At 31.7% G+C, this 19,265-nt stretch overlaps 2 protein-coding genes across 2 annotated transcripts; both read left to right on the top strand.

The window, feature by feature from the left end:
- Positions 1-5,323: 5,323 nt before the first annotated feature.
- LOC110995603 (uncharacterized protein C15orf61 homolog) lies at positions 5,324-6,970 on the top strand. The gene is made up of 3 exons (XM_022262852.2): positions 5,324-5,649; positions 5,792-5,975; positions 6,737-6,970. Exons 1-3 carry the CDS (start codon positions 5,500-5,502, stop codon positions 6,862-6,864), a joined length of 462 nt encoding a protein of 153 aa, XP_022118544.2. The 5' UTR covers positions 5,324-5,499; the 3' UTR covers positions 6,865-6,970.
- Positions 6,971-8,124: 1,154 nt separating this feature from the next.
- Positions 8,125-19,089, top strand: LOC110995604 (exosome complex exonuclease RRP44). Its single transcript, XM_022262854.2, has 15 exons — positions 8,125-8,283; positions 8,370-8,698; positions 8,914-9,110; positions 9,313-9,539; positions 9,918-10,194; positions 10,489-10,659; positions 11,709-11,824; positions 11,895-12,147; positions 13,448-13,572; positions 14,196-14,366; positions 14,932-15,138; positions 15,803-16,023; positions 16,421-16,589; positions 17,466-17,606; positions 18,749-19,089. The coding sequence occupies exons 1-15, from the start codon at positions 8,230-8,232 to the stop codon at positions 19,067-19,069; spliced, it is 2,979 nt and encodes a 992-aa protein (XP_022118546.2). The 5' UTR covers positions 8,125-8,229; the 3' UTR covers positions 19,070-19,089.
- Positions 19,090-19,265: the final 176 nt, after the last annotated feature.

The following is a 19,265-nucleotide window of genomic DNA, read 5'->3' as shown; positions in this document are numbered from 1 at the left end:
ACAAAAACAACAAAACTTTATTCCCAAAAAATTATAAACCTGCTTCCGCTGGTGTTGATTTCGTTACTTTTACAAAAATAAACAACATTGCTATATCACTTCTATTTTATATAATTATAATTATGATCATGAATTGTAATATTCACCTCTGTGATTTTTTATTTCTTTAAATAAATATAGGTATTATTGGAAGGTATAATATCTACATAATTAGCCATTTGAAAAAATGCTAATAACTTTTATTTACTTAGAATGACGCTATCAAGAAAGAAAAAGATGTATGTCTTCATATATTCAATTAGGTGAAAAGATATATTCATAAATGTCATTGGAGCTCTTTTTTACCAACATGTCTGTCAATTCAGCAAGTTTAGGCTGTAAAGAAAATATAAATATGTATAATACATACATATGATAATTCATTAACTAATGTTAATGTATAAACTAAAATAGTACAATTACAAGGAACTTTTTTATATTAAAGTTACTTATGATTTTCGAGTCATAAATTGTTTTGTTATATCCGTTGCAAAGTTATGTTATTTTTGGAATTTAAATTTGTGAATCATACATACCCCACCATTAACAAAATGTTTAATTTATAAATTAAACAATTCGTAACCAGAAAACTTTTGGTACTAATAAAAAATAGCATTTTAATAAATAATTATATATACTAAAACGTTTGCGTATTAGACCAGTGCCGAAGCCTTCAAAAATAGTAAAAAACGAAAAAAAATTACAGTAGGATGAAACCCATTAGAAATGCAGGGGAATATGATCAAAATGAAAGGAAAAATAAATTACGGTCGATCCGAGTTCGGGAAGTGGGAGGGGGGTGACTTTTAAGGGGGAAAAATTGTTTATCTTGATTTCCGGCGAAACTACCAGTCCTATGGAAAAAAGTTAAATGGCAAAGTTGTAGGTCATAAAAAGATCTACAACTTTGGTATTTACAATTTTTTCACATAACCTCAAAATTTAGGTGAAAAATTAAAAAAACCAAGTTTTTAGTTTTTTATTTATATCTTTTTTAAAAAGTTTTTTTTTTCTACGAACTTTGGTGAAAACTTACCTTATTATGTCCCAAATATACTGTAATTTATTTGATTAAAAATATTTATTTTTTCGCCTCATTTTAACTTCATATCAAAAAAGCACCCTAATTTTCAATCGAAAATTCTGACGTCAAAATTTCAGCTTTTTTCAAAAAGTTTGGGGGCTTTTTGTTCGTTGAAATGTCTACTTTCTGATGGTGTAAAAAAAAATATACATTACTATAGGAAATATTATTAGAAAATGCAAAAAATTGAAAAAACCTCAAATTCGAAAATTTTCTTTTTATTATGTACAATTTTGAGGTATTTATTAAAATTTACACTTTAATTACTCAAAAAACGTAAGATTTCATGCTTCATTGATAAACGAAAAAATTGCAAATTAAAATATACTTCTATAATTAACAAACAAATAAGTTAATAAAGTTAATATTTAATAAGACATATACAATATTTTGAAAAAGTTGTAGAATCTTCTGTAAATAATATTTGTAGATGCCTATTTATTGCTGTTTTAAGATAATTTATATACCTGAGTGACCTTCGGTGAATTTTGAATTTTTCTTTGAATAAAGTAAATTTCTCACAAATCACTTAGAGTAACTCAGCCTGCAGGTGTATTTTTAAAAACGATGTTGTACACTACTCTGTATCTCGAATACTGGCTAACGGTTTTTACAGCTGCTACGAAATAGCAGGTAGCAGTAAGGCCCAGACCCTCCTAGGTCTATCCCCACTTCTCAATGAAATAACTTACACTGGGCTTAAATTCACCGAAGGTCACTCAGGTATATAAATTATCTTAAAACAGCAATAAATAGGCATCTACAAATATTATTTACAGAAGATTCTACAACTTTTTCAAAATATTGTATATGTCTTATTAAATATTAACTTTATTAACTTATTTGTTTGTTAATTATAGAAGTATATTTTAATTTGCAATTTTTTCGTTTATCAATGAAGCATGAAATCTTATGTTTTTTGAGTAATTAAAGTGTAAATTTTAATAAATACCTCAAAATTGTACATAATTAAAAGAAAATTTTCGAATTTGAGGTTTTTTCAATTTTTTGCATTTTCTAATAATATTTCCTATAGTAATGTATATTTTTTTTTACACCATCAGAAAGTAGACATTTCAACGAACAAAAAGCCCCCAAACTTTTTGAAAAAAGCTGAAATTTTGACGTCAGAATTTTCGATTGAAAATTAGGGTGCTTTTTTGATATTAAGTTAAAATGAGGCGAAAAAATAAATATTTTTAATCAAATAAATTACAGTATATTTGGGACATAATAAGGTAAGTTTTCACCAAATTTCGTAGAAAAAAAAACTTTTTAAAAAAGATATAAATAAAAAACTAAAAACTTGGTTTTTTTAATTTTTCACCTAAATTTTGAGGTTATGTGAAAAAATTGTAAATACCAAAGTTGTAGATCTTTTTATGACCTACAACTTTGCCATTTAACTTTTTTCCATAGGACTGGTAGTTTCGCCGGAAATCAAGATAAACAATTTTTCCCCCTTAAAAGTCACCCCCCTCCCACTTCCCGAACTCGGATCGACCGTAATTTATTTTTCCTTTCATTTTGATCATATTCCCCTGCATTTCTAATGGGTTTCATCCTACTGTAATTTTTTTTGGTTTCAAAAATTATCGACACTGGTCTATATAGTGATTTATGGATATTAAAAATAATTTTAGATTTCATTTATTTCCCCGTACTAGACTATCTGAAGTTAGTAATTCTTCGTTATTCGTTCGGGCTTGCGAATCCAATACGTTTTGATAAATAGGAGCTGGTACGAAAAAATGCTATTGAATTTAGGAAACTCATTACCATCTCAACTGGATTGTTTTAAATTAAGGTAGGTCACAGTCTGTGTTTTATCGTTTCATTCGTTTTGGAGAGCATTACTGGACACCTTAAATAGGTGTTTGAAGTCGTTTTGATGTTTCTAAATTATTACGACTGGCATCATGATAATATAACACTCATTATATCATTAAATATTACTTCATCTTATGATGAACTAATATTTAATGATGCGTCGCGATTGCGTCAGTAGAGGCTTTGTTATTCTAAAATTTATTTATTTATTATAATTTAAACATTTTATAAAAAATACACCTTGTTCATCCTTCACCTTGCATAGTCATTGGCAGTTGAGTGCTATTTTGGGAACGGAATGTTCGCGAGAATGTAGTGGAGGATACACCGCCATATAAGCCTGTGGAAATCCAAAAGAAAGGATAGGTATTTGTTTTAATCAAGTCACTGTATTTTTTTTGTTATTTTAATTGTGTTATTGCTTTTTTAAATTGGAGGGGGTAGCGACTCCATATATCGTTTGCCCCGGGGAATAGTCGTAAAAGCAAAACTTTACTGTCACTACGTTTTTTAGTCAGGAAAAATAAAAAAAAGCTCATGCGGTTATTGCTATGATACTTATGGCCTGTTTCACAATGTATGGATAAAGTGCCAAATAGCTATGCAACACAAAAATAATTCGAAAGATAAAAGTTCCGGATAATATACTTCGCATTTCATGACGTATAGCGCTATCTGACAGTCGGGAAACGCAAAAATACTGTTTATCCTACCAATAAGTAATAAATAGCTTATTTGGAACTTATCCGGACATTGTGAAACAGGCCCTTAGTGTATTAGAAATACATATATGGATTTAAACATAGATTTATAGAAGATTTAAATAGTTAAAAATAACTAACATTACAGTAATTTATCTAATTAGATTTAAGGGCAGAAGCGTTTTACATTTTTTCACTATTGAAACATAATTACGGACGTTACACGACGGTAATTGTGACGAATATTTAGAACGTAATAATTTATTAATTACCAATTTTTTGGCACAAATTTTAAGACCTTGGTGAAACAGAGATTACAATCTTAACTAAATCTATCTATGGTTATTGATTTTTATTTCAGGATAGTAAAATCAAGTTTACATTGTGTACAAAATAATATCCGTAGAATAAAAAAATCCTTGTTTTTTTTAAATCAAATGTTTTGTGAACATTCTTAAAAAATCACAGTTACAGTCCACCTAAGAAAGTCAAAAATGAGAATATATTATGATAAAGTGGTTGCCTGGAAGAGATCGCTCGAAAGCGATAAGGCCTCCAGTTGCTCTCCTTTTCATTTAACTATGTTCATTTTTTTAATTGTAATGTAACGAAGTGTTAATACATAAATAATCTTAATAGGGCTTTACGCGTTTTCCCCGAGACTAGCGACATAAAGGTTCCTTATATCATTCAAGAAAGTTGACAATCTTAAAACTTGATTGCTTCTTCATATATAAAACAAAGAAGAGTTTGTTCGAACACTTATAACTGGACCAATTTTTATAATAAAAAAAAAATAGGCACTGATGATATATTACAATTCTATTGTAGAAAACTTCCAGTTGCGATGTGAAGCATCATATTTACTATTACATATATTGATTTATTGCTGCAGGTTTAGAGGCTCCAAATACTTAGACATTCTTTTCTTTATATGAGATGCATGACATGTAGGCGAGGTCTGACTATTGACTTTTAGGCAGTAGTTCACCGGGTTAGATTTGTTAATAGTAATACATTTATCGTTTCGTTTTGACACCATTGCAGGCTAATAAGATCAAACTAGTTTACATTTTCCTATGTTAATCCTTTCAACATTTTTTACTAAAGATAGCACACTTTAAAAAAATCCCAGACAGGCTTAGCGATAATTATAGCTATGTAGACTGTAGTGTCAAGTGTCAACATAAGGAGTCTTGGCAAAAAGATAAATGACGACTGTTAAAGAGTTTTGATTTCCCTTGCATTTGGCGAGGCTTAACCATTTGCCTAACGATATATTATGTGAGTGTGGTAATGTGTCAGGGATTTTAATCATATATTCTTTGCCTGTACTCGACATGACCGTTCCGCTATTATTTACCAGCGTTTATCCATTAAAATTCCTACTAAAATTTTTGTTCTTTTATCTACTATAAATATTGATGTATGTAGAATTTTAGCCAGTTTCATTTTTCATAAAAATATAAAATTATTATCTATGTTAAAGGTATAAACGGTATAAACTTATATACTAAATTTATCTGATATTTTTCCAAATTTCGCACCAATTTCCTATCCAATAAATCTAATAATCTAATAACGCACCTCCTAACTTTTTTGCATGGCTTATGCACAAACCGTGCAGGCCAAGAAAGGAAAAAAAAGAGTTTTGACATACTTGACATATGACTTTAAAATTCAAATCTCGAAACAATTCTTAACTTGCTAATAAAGTTGTTTTATTATAATCTATTAAGTTCACTTCAAATTTATAAAATATATTTTTGAATTAGGTAATTAGGGTTTGGGACTCTTATTGGCCTTTTACCAACTAAATATGATTTTGTAGAACACGTTGAAATCATGTTTTCCCAAACTGCATTACTTTCTATAAACTTTAAATGGCCTTCCACATTTCGTCGGAAATTATTCTCTAGACCTAGGGCTTCGGAAGTTCTCACTGCATATTTACTGCAATGTAAAGAACCTCCTTGGACGTCTTACTTTGTTAAGGTAAAATGTAGAATGAGTAGCTGCTGTTCTTGAAGTATAGGAAGCTTTTAAACAGAAATGATTTTGACCAATTAACAGAAACTATACATATTTTGAATCACAATAATTAATATGCAATCTTAATTTTTTTTGTTTGTTCTAGTACAGTAGTGTAAAAGATGATCAATTTGGGATGTCTAACTTCAACTGGAAAGTTAATAGCTCAAATTATCAAATTCTAAGAACAGGCTGTTTTCCATATATTAAATATCACTGCTCTAAGAAAATAGAAGAAGACCTAAATTTTTCAGACAAGTTCATGAGATTAATCAAAGTTGCCAACTTCGGTATGTATTCAAAAATATATTTACTTTGTTGTCAAAGAAATAAACCTTTTAATTTCACTACTAAACTTCTCGTCATTTTAAAAAACATATATTTTTATTTATTTGTTATTTTTTAAGTTTTCCATAGTTCATATTATATTATATTTAGCTTTGGCATAAATATGTTGTCTACACTGTATATACAACCATTCTGTGTAATCTAGAGCCCCTATCCCCAGGATTTCCTTCCTTTTGTATTTTCTCATGCTAAAAATATTAGTTGACTTTTTTATATTCATAAACTATCTTTTGAAAAATCTGTACCTGGTATGCCCTCTTCACCATGTTCTTATGTGTGCTGTAATAATATGAATTTAAATGATTAATTAAAAAAGGTTTTGTTTATGTTATACTATTTTTAGAATTGTATAGAAACATATTTAAACACTAAAACAAATAAAATTGAAATTTGGACATTAGCCACACAGCATTTTTCAGTTTAAATAATAAAACCTTTATATGCCTTAAAAGTGGTACAATGGATGAATTAAATAACTGTTCAATCAGCCAGTTCTAGTGCATGCAAATATCAAATTATAATTAAAATTAGTTGCTTTTGCAAATTATATATTGTCATATTCTATGTAAATGTATGTCTTAAAACCTATAATCTTAGAACTCTCAATATAAAAGCATTGTGGCTTTAAAAATATTACCACCTTGCCCTTTAAGGCATTTTATGGCAGTGTAATAGTTTGATTGCCATGGATTGTTTGTTTTAGGTATTCCATGCCTGCTCTATGGGCTTGCAGCAACTCAGCTTATTCGGCACAAGGAAATTGTTTACACTGAAAAAGGGCCTGTGACCATATATTTTTTGTTACCTGAACATAAGGGGTCACAGTATTGACTAAAATAAGTGTACAAATATAGGCAAATGTTTGAAATATGTATAAGGATAATATAGGATAGTTTATATGTCTAGTCACAGATAATAATATATAATTTGTATGTTACAATTATTTTTACTTTTTTCCTCTGCATTGATATATTCAAAGCTTTGTACCAAAATTTGTAGGTGAATATTTGTGACATATCTGACAAAAATTTATACCATGGAATTAATTACTTGTGTTGGTGAAGTTACCACCTCACCTATCATATGTTCTGACATAATGCTGCTACAAAATATTATATAGATTTATTGAGATAGCTTCTGAAGCTTATATTAGTACGAAATCATTAAAGTCAATATTTTTTACATGTAATATAATATGGCGATGGCCGTTTTACAAATACGTCGCCAGAATTTGATGATACTGGTTATGTAGGTATCCGTGATTGGAACCCCTCCAAGTAATTTTGGCTGCCGGAGTTGCGTCTAAGTATAAAAATGTGTGCGTGTACTAGTGTACACATGTAAGAAGTGGGAGTTCTTTATGACCTTATTGTTCGAAAAATGATCTACTGTATGCAACTTTACAGAAATTGGTTAATGTTTTGGTTATAAAGTTTAGCAGAAAAGTGGGTAAGCCTCTGCTGTTACGTAAGGCGATTGTTGGTGGCACCTTGGGGTTTTAGTGGGTATGTACAATAGCGAGTCCCACGTAACCCTTCCGCACTAAGCAGTCGCGCCGCGGTAAATGTATTATCCTAAGTAAAAGAGTGTGTATACTTATGTACACGCATTAGAAGTTATACTTCTTTGGCGTACAGAAAAGAAATAACTAGAATGCAGTAGTGATTAAGGATAAAGATGAATATTAAAATTAATCAAATACATTAAATTACATTAATCAATATATTAAACAGGAAAAAAGTGTTTTAAAATAGGCTCTCGCTTCAGTTCCCTCAAAATTCGAAGACGAAACATCCTCATGGCCAGGCTCATTCCTCGTTCCAAGACAGAACTAGTCTATGACTATTTCATAATTCATTTCATTATCATAGTCTATTTCACAGATTACATCAAAATATAATATAGTGTAGACTGTAGAGTAATTTCAATTCATCTGTATTCTGTATAATGCGTAGATAGAGTATAGATTATAGAACCCTAGTCCGTCTACGGTATATAATATAATGTATAAATTATATATATTATAAATACATAAGTCAACACTCAACAACCTGAAATATTTGTTTATTTAAAAATTTAATGAAAGCATTTTCTTGTAATATATTCAATTTCTTTTCAATAAAGAAAAAATATAAATGTATTAAAAGCATAGAAGACTAATTTGGTAATTTATATGTCTTATACTAGTTTACCGCCATGTGGACTACAAAAACATTTTTAACCAAAACAAAACGGGGTAACATTTTAAAAGTGAGGTTATTTTCAAGATACTTATAATAAATATAGATTGAAATAAAAAGTAGATTTAAAAAAAATACTTTATATTGTTTTTATAGATTGTAAGAGAACATTATCTCAGAGATGATTTACTTTGTGGCTCAGCGGCATGTAAAGTATGCCCTCACAAGGACGATGAGTGTATTTTGGACGTTCAACCTGAATCAATTTGTGCTTTATTCGACTACAATCACTACCTTCTAATAGATACGAATGTTGTTCTGCACCAAATAGATATTTTAGAAGATGATGCTTTAAAAAATGTCATCATATTGCAAACTGTTCTTGAAGAAGTAAAGCATCAGAATACAGCAATTTTTCAAAGACTTCTAGAAATTATTGGAAACAAGAGACGGAAATTTTACTCTTTTGTAAATGAACATCATAAGTAAGTTGTAGTTGCTAAACTTTTTAAGAGTTCTCATGTCATCACAATTAGAATCCTAGTAGGCAATTAGATGAGAAGAGCCTATTCTATAATAGGATTAATATAATTCAGAATTCATCAACTAATTTCTCTATATGACTAATTTTTATTTCTAAAAGATCATATTAGATTTTACAAAATAACTTTTTCTTTTATTCACATTATTGAATATACAGGGATACCTATATTGAGAGAAAGCCAGGAGAAAAACCAAATGACAGAAATGATAGGGCTATACGTAAAGCTGCTGCGTGGTATTTAGAGCACTTGTCAATTAAAAGTCTTACTGGTGATTTCCCGAAAATAGTCTTGCTTACTGATGATGAGAATAATAGAAAACTTGCACAAGATGAGGGTATAGTGTGCTGCTCAGGTAAGTTTACTTTAATTAAATTAACATTTCATAGTTAATAAAGTGAATTTAAAACCATTCATAAAAAAAATGTAATTTTCCATTCCAACAGTTCTCAAACCAATATTGTAGAATGGACAATTTAAGCTGGCATTAATTTTAATTAAGTAGAATTGGTGGCTCATGTAACATATATACACTATAATCCTCCTGTCTTTTTCAGTTAAAGATTACATTGAGAATGTTAATGGATATCCAGGTTTACTTGACAAATTGTCTAAAAATGTTATGCCCGAGAATTCTACTAAAGATGCATTGTACCCGGCTCATTTGACACCTTCTCAGATTCATGCTGGCATAAGGAATGGGAAATTGCACCAGGGTACTTTCTATGCATCACGGGATAATTTTTTAGAAGGAACTGCTACTGTCAATGGCTTTGAAAAACAGGTAGTTAATATATTTAAACTATCTTCATTTAAGATTTATTTCTAATTAGATATTCTACATATGGCAAAAGATTATTAGAGTTAAAGTATATTTGTAGGTTTATTTTACAAATTGGGAATGCTGGAACTTGCTTTATCACAAGGATGCCTCTATATTGTAAGATATGAATAAATAATTGATAAAATACAACATAATTTTGGGTGCAGCGTCAGGCGAAAATAACAGACTATAGATTTATGTTAATACTAACAATAAACTTTTTCATTTTATAATACTGATTTTTCTTCTTTCCATGAGTGAGTTTACCATGTATTAAAAAGATTTATGATTTTAAGTTGTAAGAAAATATTAAGAATAAAATAAAATTTATTCTTTCAGATATTACTTCAAGGTCACATTGGTATCAACAGAGCTATTGATGGCGACATAGTGGCAATAGAGATTTTCCCAGAAGAGGAATGGAGGAAACCGAGTGACATTGTTCTAGAAGATAAAGCTGAGGATCCCGGTGACTTATTGGAAGAAGAATCTATTCTTCTAAACACAGCCAAGTCGGCTGCAAGTGCTGATATATCTCCCACAGGAAAGGTTGTGGGAATAATAAGGAGGAAATGGAGGCAATATTGTGGGATTTTGATGCAAAGCAAATTTCCAGGTAACTAAACAATTGTATTATAATAACCTGATTTTTAAAATCTAGTATAGCATATAATATAATAGTTACTTTTTTATATGCAGTGTAATTTCCAAATAGCAACACTGAAGCGACTGCACATTTTCTTGTGTTATAGAGTAGTTGTCCTTCACGAGAAGAGCGTACCAATACCAAAGGCCGGCAACGCCTTCGCGAACCAAAGTGTCAAATCTACGTCTAGTAACTTCCACGTTTTAGGAAGTTTGACGTAGAGTCTTGTGATGATGCATAGAGTTTACTGGTTTTTTTTATTAGGAGCCACTCGCCACCTGTTCTCGCCAGCTGAAAAGAGAATACCGCGCGTGCGTATTGAGACACGGCAGAGTGATCTATTAGCGACGCAAAGGATTTTAGTAGCGCTCGATTCTTGGCCGAGAAATAGCCGTTATCCGCTAGGACATTTCGTTAGAGCACTGGGACCGATTGGTAAGTACCTAAATACTCAAGTAAAATAAATGCATACCCTATTTTTTTGATTTAAATACATGTACTATACGCAGAAGTTAACTAGGCATCTCGCTGTAATGACGTCATAGTGATGTACTAACTGCATAAAAGAATCGAGTTATCTTTAAGGCCTCTCGACATTCGCGGTAGTGGGTACCTATTGTTATTTATATCAACGTTTATCAATAAGGGGGTTGAATGTGGGTATATTTTTACAGTTCTATATCCATAGGTTAATAATAATAATAATAATAATAAAATCATTTATTTCAGACCAATCAACTAGTCCATATGTTGTTAGTATAGTAAAACTTATAAGACTTATAACTATGTTAGTAAAATTATTAAAAACATTTAGTTCATTAGTCTACGTTGATTTGAGACACCCGGCACACGGGCATGTATATGAACCCAGTGTCTCAAAACAGCACATTCAGGCTTATTTGCTATAACCATCAGGATATTGTTGGTACTCGCACGCACCCCACGCATCAGTGAGGCGTAACCACTGGTGCTTTCGGGACAGCCAATCATAAGACTTGTCGAAGATGCTTCCATTAGGTTGGATGCACTATACACCAGCCATCCTACACAGATTATAACAATTTCTATTTTTATTTTAATTAATTAATTAATTAATAAAACAATTAATATGGTTTTAATTTATTTTTTCATAACATGACAAATTTACTGATCGTACTGTCGTATCAAGGGAGACAGCGGTAGGCGAGGGGTGTGGTGGGAGGGGAAGCACATTTGACGCAGGTGCCAAGTTGATCTATGCGTGTAGTACAGCCGTGGGTAGTTTTACACATATTCCGAAAGATTTTGACCTTTGACCCTTGACCCTTGTTTCTGTATTGCGTGTGTCTGTATAGTGGCTATCAGCAGTGCGCCCGATAAGCCGAGCAAAAAGCGCTAACGCTAGCATCCTTTTCTCGAAGTGTGGCCATCTTCCACCCCCATAAATGAAGGGGTACTGTTAACAGAACATAATGAGTTAACTAAATTTTGATGTCGATTTTTAGGTGATAAAGATGCCGAGAACGAGGTGATACTACTAGAACACGATGTGCCCCATGCAAGGTTTAGTGAGGCTGTGTTGGCTTGTCTACCTCCAGATGACTGGACCATTACAGAAGAGGTATTCCTTTTAGAGCTTTCAAATACACATATGAAAATCGGTCTTTCAACAAATACACTTTATATTGTAGGAGATAAAAAAACGCGTAGATCTCAGATCCATCTGTGTATGTTCAGTGGATCCGCCAGGATGTACTGATATTGATGACGCGTTACACGCCCGTCCCATCCCCGGCACCACAAATGGTCTGAAGAAGTACGAGGTCGGAGTCCACATCGCTGATGTGACGCACTTCGTGAGACCGAACACCGCGTTGGATAAGGAAGCTGCTTCCAGGTCTACCACTGTGTATCTGGTGGGGAAGAGGATCGATATGGTACCGGGTGAGTTTATCTAACCGCATGGATTATATGGATAAAGATTTATAGAAATTTAATAATGTATTATAATAAGTATATTATAATTGAGACAATTCAGTCGTGCATTTTATATAAACAGGCAGGAGGCTCACCTGATGTTAAGTGATACCGCCGCCCATGGGCATTCACATTGCCAGAGAGCTCGCAAGTGTGTTGCCGGTCTGAAATATTTAAAGAAAAACACTTTTTAACGGATTATAGTTATGTATTATTGTATTTAAACTTATAATTATTTGTACATAATTTTAAATTTTTCCATTTCCCCGGAGTTGGTACCAACTCAAAAATAAATACAGATAACACAACATTTTCTGCAGCTGTAATATTTTTTGACATTTAACACCTTTGTCTTCAGTCACCGTGACCACGCACGCTGTAAAGCACGCGAAACGTCGGTTTGAATTTAAAATGATGTACAAATAATTATAAGTTTAAATACAATAATACATAACTATAATCCGTTAAAAAGTGTTTTTCTTTAAATGTGTAAAAGTTATGTTAATAAAAGACAATACTATGGTCTGAAATATTATATTTAATTGGTAGATTGATATTGACAAGGGTATAATGAGACTGTACCTACATTGTTAGCCTAGATTTCAAATCGAATAGGTTCAGCAAAAAAATTACAAAAATTTGGGTCTAAGCTGGTTTTTTCACGATGTTTTCCTTGACCATTCTAGCGAATGTTAAATACGCACATAGATATTCCATAGGTGCACAGACGGAGATCGAACCTACGATTTCAGGGATGAGAGAATGAGAACGCTAAAGACCAATAATGCGATTCTAACAAGAGCAATACCATTTTTTTAAGAAATTTATAAAAGTCAAAATTCATTTATTCATGTAGGTAACATGATGTACACTTATGAACGTCAAAAAAAAAAGAAATATTAAATGAATCTTATTTTACATTTACTGCCAGTTCTCAAATCAAGGGCGTAGAACGGAAGAGAAGAACTGGCAATAAACTCTCCGCCACTCTATTTCATCGCCAAGTTTTCTTACACAATGTTTGTAAGGAGCTGCAACCACTACACCATATTCCATATGACATATTGAGTAATAAAGAATAATAAAATAAATTAAAAACAAAGATTTGTCCTCTATCAGCAGGAGGCATGGTGAAATATATTGAAGTAATTGATTATTCATAATAAACCTCATACAACTCATAGAACTGATGACTGTCTTTGAGAACGTTAAAGAAACTCTTAAGCACGACACTTGTATATGGAGTAGTAATCATTGGCTTTTTCAGACCTGCTGAGTTCAAACCTGTGCTCACTTCGCGGTGGCGAAGAGAGACTGGCGTTTTCTTGTGTTTGGGAAATAGATGAAAATGCAAATGTCCTCAATACGAAGTTTCACAAGAGTGTTATCAAGGTATCATATTTCGTTATATTGTTTACTTCACCTTTTTTTATTTAAAACAAAAAATAAAAAGGGACGTAATTTTCACTCGCCATTAAACTCATTAAAGGAGCACCTGCAGTTAATAAAATGGATACATTCACTAACAAATAAAATGTATAGACTCAGATGTTCAGACTCGTATTCAAACTAAAAAAATGTGCCGGTTCTGACATGTCAAAAAATGATAGCTGTCAGAATTCTACGGAATTAAAAATCGGAGTATAGGTATCTATTTCTTACTAATCTTACTCATTTTAAAACAAAACATTTGGACAACATACAAAGCCAAAACATATTACATTGATAAACAGTGTATGAAATGGAAAAGTTTAGTAAAAAAAAAATTAAACTGAAATTTGTAAAAAAACATTAGACAAACGATAATTAATAATTAATTATAAATTACAAAATTTTTAATTAATATTTAATTAAAATTTTGTAATATTAAAAAAAAGTAATTTGTTACTGCTAATGAAAGTCAGTCTTCCCGGCTCTCCGAATATTTCCTCAAACTTTTGTTGCAGTGAAGAATATTAACATCCTTTTAAATACTATCATATTTAGCTAAATTAAATTAATTACCCTGTTTGTAGTCGCGTGCCGCAATGACGTATGAGCAGGCCCAGATAGCGATAGACGATGGCTCGAGGCAGGACGAAGTGGCCGCTTCGCTTCGTACGCTGAACGCGCTCGCTAAGAAATTGAAACAGAAGCGATTGGACAATGGGGCATTGCTGTTGGCTTCGCCTGAGATACGATTCGAGGTGAGTACTACACTCACAAATCATGATTCACCCCTCGTGGTTATTTAAGCGCTTGTTACTTTAACCTATTAGTAATTTATTTATTTATTTGAAATTTACTTCTGGTCAATTGAATTTCAAGTCATCCAGAGTCGACTGTGATGTGATCTTAATCAGTCAATTTTTAAGTTTGTATTTTTTTTTCATAATAATTTTACCATTTTAGATTTATTTTATTAAGAGTTTGTTTTTGATAAAAGCAGGTAATATAAACTATTAGTGATGCAATGGGTGGCTTTATAACTAACAGCGAACTCAGGCAAATTGAGTAAGGAAAAAAATAATGAATTACAAGTAAACATTTAAAATGACTTAACTAATAGACTAAAATCTAAAGAAATATCTAAAATTTCTAGTTTATCTTTAAAAACATTCTAAGTTAAATATTGTATACTCAAGTCTCATATTTAAAAAAATAGTGATTAGCAGAAAAAATCCAGCAAATTCAAATTACTTAAAATTCATACCTAATTTTGTTAAGAATGGTTTTATAAATGATTCTTATTATATTATTCTCGCTTCATAGGTGGATTCTGAAACCCACGAGCCAATGGAAGTCCAAGCTAAACGTATACTGGATACAAATTCCATGGTAGAAGAGTTCATGTTGCTGGCCAATGTGAGCGTGGCTGAACACATTGCGAGTGAATTTCCGCAGAGTGCGTTGTTAAGAAGACATCCCGCCCCACCGCCGGCCAACTTTAACACTTTCCTAAAGGCCGCTGCTCAACAGGTATATATTAATAGTTTTATCACTGTCAATTGTCTGTTTCTTTTGAATGTAAATTTTTTTTTAATTCAAAAAGGTAACGTTAGCTTTTGTAATTTTTTTAAGTTCAGAACTTTAATACCTGCAGCTGAGTTTCATCATCGGACGTCGAGGCAGAATACGAAATTCCACCCGTATCACCTCGACGTCCGCTTTTCCTCGACGGCGCCCCACTTCTTTGTGGAACTAGCTGTCCACTAAAGTATTTCCGAACCAATTTGACTTAGGGTCCTTCAAGAAAAAAGCGTACCAATTCTTAAAAGGCCGGCAACACACTCGCGAGCCCTCTGGCATTGGGAGTGCCCATGGGCGGCAGTATCACTTAACGTCAGGTGTATAACGACACTTAAGGTAACCTCCTGCCCGTTTGCCCCCTGTTCTATAAAAAAAGTAACATAATAGTTTTTTTGATAATTTTATTATATAATTTAAAGTTGAACAAAAAAAATTAACATATAATTTGCTATTTACTTAGTATTGACATGATTACGATTCCCACGATACTGTTCAACATTTATCCAAATGGGTTGAGTAAAACATAACCCCTTAGTGATATTATTAAGTCCTTAAAAAATAATATTATATTAGATATATTTAATATTACAATTAATATTTAAATGAATTTTAGGGTTTCGAACTGGACGTATCAACGAATAAGGCATTTTCGAAGTCACTTAACGAAGCAGTGATCCCGTCGAGACCATTTTTCAATACTTTATTGCGAATTATGGCGACGCGTTGTATGCAACAAGCGGTCTACTTTTCGAGTGGAACTCTTGCGAAGGAGGAGTACTACCATTACGGACTTGCGTGTCCGATTTATACGCACTTTACGTCACCTATACGTAGGTGAGTACGCGTTTTACGTATACGCACTAAAATAATTTATATTAATTATTTTGTGTCAAATCGACAACTTTACGATATACTATGTACCAGTATATATTTTACAAATAATGCATCATAATTGGTCTAACAGTTTGGGAGCAACGGGCAATCACACCTATATAATATAGGCGTTCGGCTAACTTTTATTACATGCTTAAAGTGAATCAGTGGTCATTTAAATGAAACAGAAGTTTCTTAAGCAATTTAAAGCTTTGAATTTTTTATTATTGCTAAAATATTCAAAATCAATCCGTAGAAAAACAGCAATACCCAGAGAGAGATTAACGTTGGTTGTCAAAGCAATTCCTTTGTAAAAAGTAAACAGTAAAAACAGGTATTTAAATAAGAAATATTTCAGATACGCCGATGTAGTAGTACATAGACTGCTTGCATCATGCATAGGCGCTGATGCGACACACGCCAGTATATTAGACACGAAATATGCCGTATCGTTATGCGAGAATCTTAATTATCGCCATAGACAAGCTCAGTACGCAGGAAGGGCGTCCGTCGCCCTTAATACCCATGTAAGTATATATGTGAATGTTTTTAAGATATATTATATGTGGTTGCCTAGATGATATTATTTTTATCGCAAGGCTTAAAACATCTTTTTCATAATTTAAATTAGTTTAGTAATCACGATGCTTCAAAAATATCATGGATTCAACTTCGATATTATAACATTTTCAGAAAAAAAACACATAGCTAATAAAAAATATTATTTATTTCTTATATCATCATCTTCAAGTTTAAAATTCAAATACACATTGTCTTATTTACGATTAGTTGTTTGATTCCTACTCAATACTTACTGCTTATTTGAATTACGTTTATTAGTGTTATTTCTTCGGAAATTGTTGTTATTAAATTGGGAGCTAAGATCAATCTTGTGGAATGTGGATGAATAAGTTTTTTTTTCATCTTTAATAATAAAATAAAAATCTTTAATATAATAGCAACAATATAACTGAATTTTGTAATGATAAATGTCGTATAACGAAATACTGTGAATATAGTCCAAACCACTTACGACATGGTTTAGAACAACATACAGGTTATATTGACCAAAATCAAAGGTCTCGGCTGAATTCGATTGTATTAGGTTCTTAATTACAATGTCATCTGCTATTATGACTATCGGGTTTTACCAAATATGACTAGTCATGTCGTTGTATTCTGTGCTTTTAATGTTCGTAATAAAACAATCTTTGGCACCTAACGATGTTATTTAATAAATCAATTTTATTAAAAATGATAATTTGTACTATTTTTATTCAAGGTATTTATGTATGTATGTTTCTTAATTTAAGTTCATCTCACTAAGATTAAGACTTACCGCTAAGTACGGCTCCTGTATGTCAAATTTTATTTATCATACTAATATTTTCTTATATTTATAGATCTTATTCAAGGATCGCGTAGAAGTCGAGTCGGCGGTAGTGCTGGCTGTTAAACGGAACGCGCTTCAAGTGTTAATACCCAAGTACGGCCTCGAAGGACCATTGTATCTACCCTCAGACAAATTCATGTACAATGAAGAGGTGAATATACTCTTGATTTTAATTAAATGTTTGACTTTAAAAATTCGCTAGTCAATGATCGAAATTTATATAATTGTATAACCCGAGTTAAGTTCGGTGATAGCTGTTGATATGTTCAAATATATTTTAATGAAACATTATGTTTGATTGGGTGTCAAGCTAAGTTTATAAAAAATATACAATAAGGTGTAGTGGAGTTGAGACGCTAATAAGAGGCTAACTTGGCTTATGTAACGGTGCTTAAATTACTAAGTGACACTACAATAAATGCGTAGTCGACCCATTTGGACATTAACGGAAGCGCGAATTTTAAATTACAATGAGTGTGGAAAAAATATGGGGCTCGTTTTGTAAACCAAATGGTTTACACTTCTAATCATTAACTAAATATATTAAATAAAGAGACCTATACGTAACTTAGTTAATTTTAGGTTTCTGAACTCACGGATATTTTTTTTTAATTTACGGATATTGGGCTTCTTATGAAAAAAATGTTCATATTATTGTTAAAGTTAATTTTTGTCTGTTTTAGACAAAGTCCAAATAAAAATTAAAAGTTTTGTTTAAGAATAGATTTTATTTGTAGTTATTATTCTTGGATCTGTGCTAGGCTGTCACCTTTCTAATACTTCCAACAAACATAGTTATATTCACACCGATAAAACCTAGAACCTTCATAATCACTTATTTTGTCATAACCGTATGAAAATCGACGATTACGACGACGATTTAAAAATATTAATTTTATAATCTAATATATAAAATTCTTGTGTCACGGGGTTAGTAACCGAACTCCTCCGAAACGGCTCGACCGATTCTCATGAAATTTTGTGTGTGTATTGGGTAGGTCTGAGAATCGAACAGCATCTATTTTTCATCCCCCTAAATGTTAAGGGTGGTCCACCCCTAAATTTTTTTGGACAAAATTTTTCGTTTTTTTACGATACACCATACAAAAATACATGCAACCCTAAATTTTCACCCCTCTACAATCATTATGTTTTATTTGTTAATTATAAACTTTAATTTTTTTGGCACAAAAACATGGCAAAACAACCTTTGCCGGGTCAGCTAAATTATTTAAGTTTGAATTTTTTCCGCCGTTTAGAAACTTTCTGTTATATTAAAATTTCGTGTTTCAGGAACACGTGCAAATATGCAACGGTGTAGTCCTACGAACTTTTGATGAAATTGTTGTAAGACTCAGTTTAGACAGCACAAACTTACAGCACCGAAAACTGGTCTTCCACCTGGTAAAACCTGTCATACCAGGATTCAGCTATGAAGAAATGGACGTGGAGGTCGTAGACCAACCAGAAATTGAGATCGTGGATATCACGAGGACAAAAAAGAGACAGAAGAAAGATGACGTGCAAATTGTAGAGCAACCACAAGTGGTTATAGACATTACACCTAGGAAGAAACAAGAAACAAAAAGCAAGAAGAAGAAAGGGAGAAAGTAGTTAAGGAAAATATATTTTGTTTGAAATGTTTTGTTTTTTTTATCTCCTATCAAGTCTTAGTATTAAGTCAAAGTGTAAAGCTATAATGATTTTTCTTTATATATTTTCTTAATAACAAATGGTAAAAATATTTTTGTTATTTGTAAAAATTATTTTTATTGAGTCTTAAAAAGTAAATTTTTCAGTACTGCTCCTT

The sequence above is a fragment of the Pieris rapae genome, chromosome 2 (genome assembly GCF_905147795.1).
Source record: "Pieris rapae chromosome 2, ilPieRapa1.1, whole genome shotgun sequence".
NCBI classification, from domain to species: Eukaryota; Metazoa; Arthropoda; class Insecta; order Lepidoptera; family Pieridae; genus Pieris; species Pieris rapae.
The sequence above is the reverse complement of the archived record's forward strand: the minus strand, read 5'-3'. Positions and strand labels throughout refer to the sequence as shown.

Coding starts and splice junctions, on each gene's coding strand:
- LOC110995603 (XM_022262852.2), top strand. CDS start 5,500: ATGTTTTCCCAAACTGCATTACTTTCTATAAACTTTAAATGGCCTTCC. Junction 5,650..5,791: donor GGACGTCTTACTTTGTTAAG/GTAAAATGTAGA, acceptor TGTTTGTTCTAG/TACAGTAGTGTAAAAGATGA. Junction 5,976..6,736: donor AATCAAAGTTGCCAACTTCG/GTATGTATTCAA, acceptor TGTTTGTTTTAG/GTATTCCATGCCTGCTCTAT.
- LOC110995604 (XM_022262854.2), top strand. CDS start 8,230: ATGTGGACTACAAAAACATTTTTAACCAAAACAAAACGGGGTAACATT. Junction 10,195..10,488: donor GATGCAAAGCAAATTTCCAG/GTAACTAAACAA, acceptor TTTTTTTATTAG/GAGCCACTCGCCACCTGTTC. Junction 14,367..14,931: donor CGCCTGAGATACGATTCGAG/GTGAGTACTACA, acceptor CTCGCTTCATAG/GTGGATTCTGAAACCCACGA.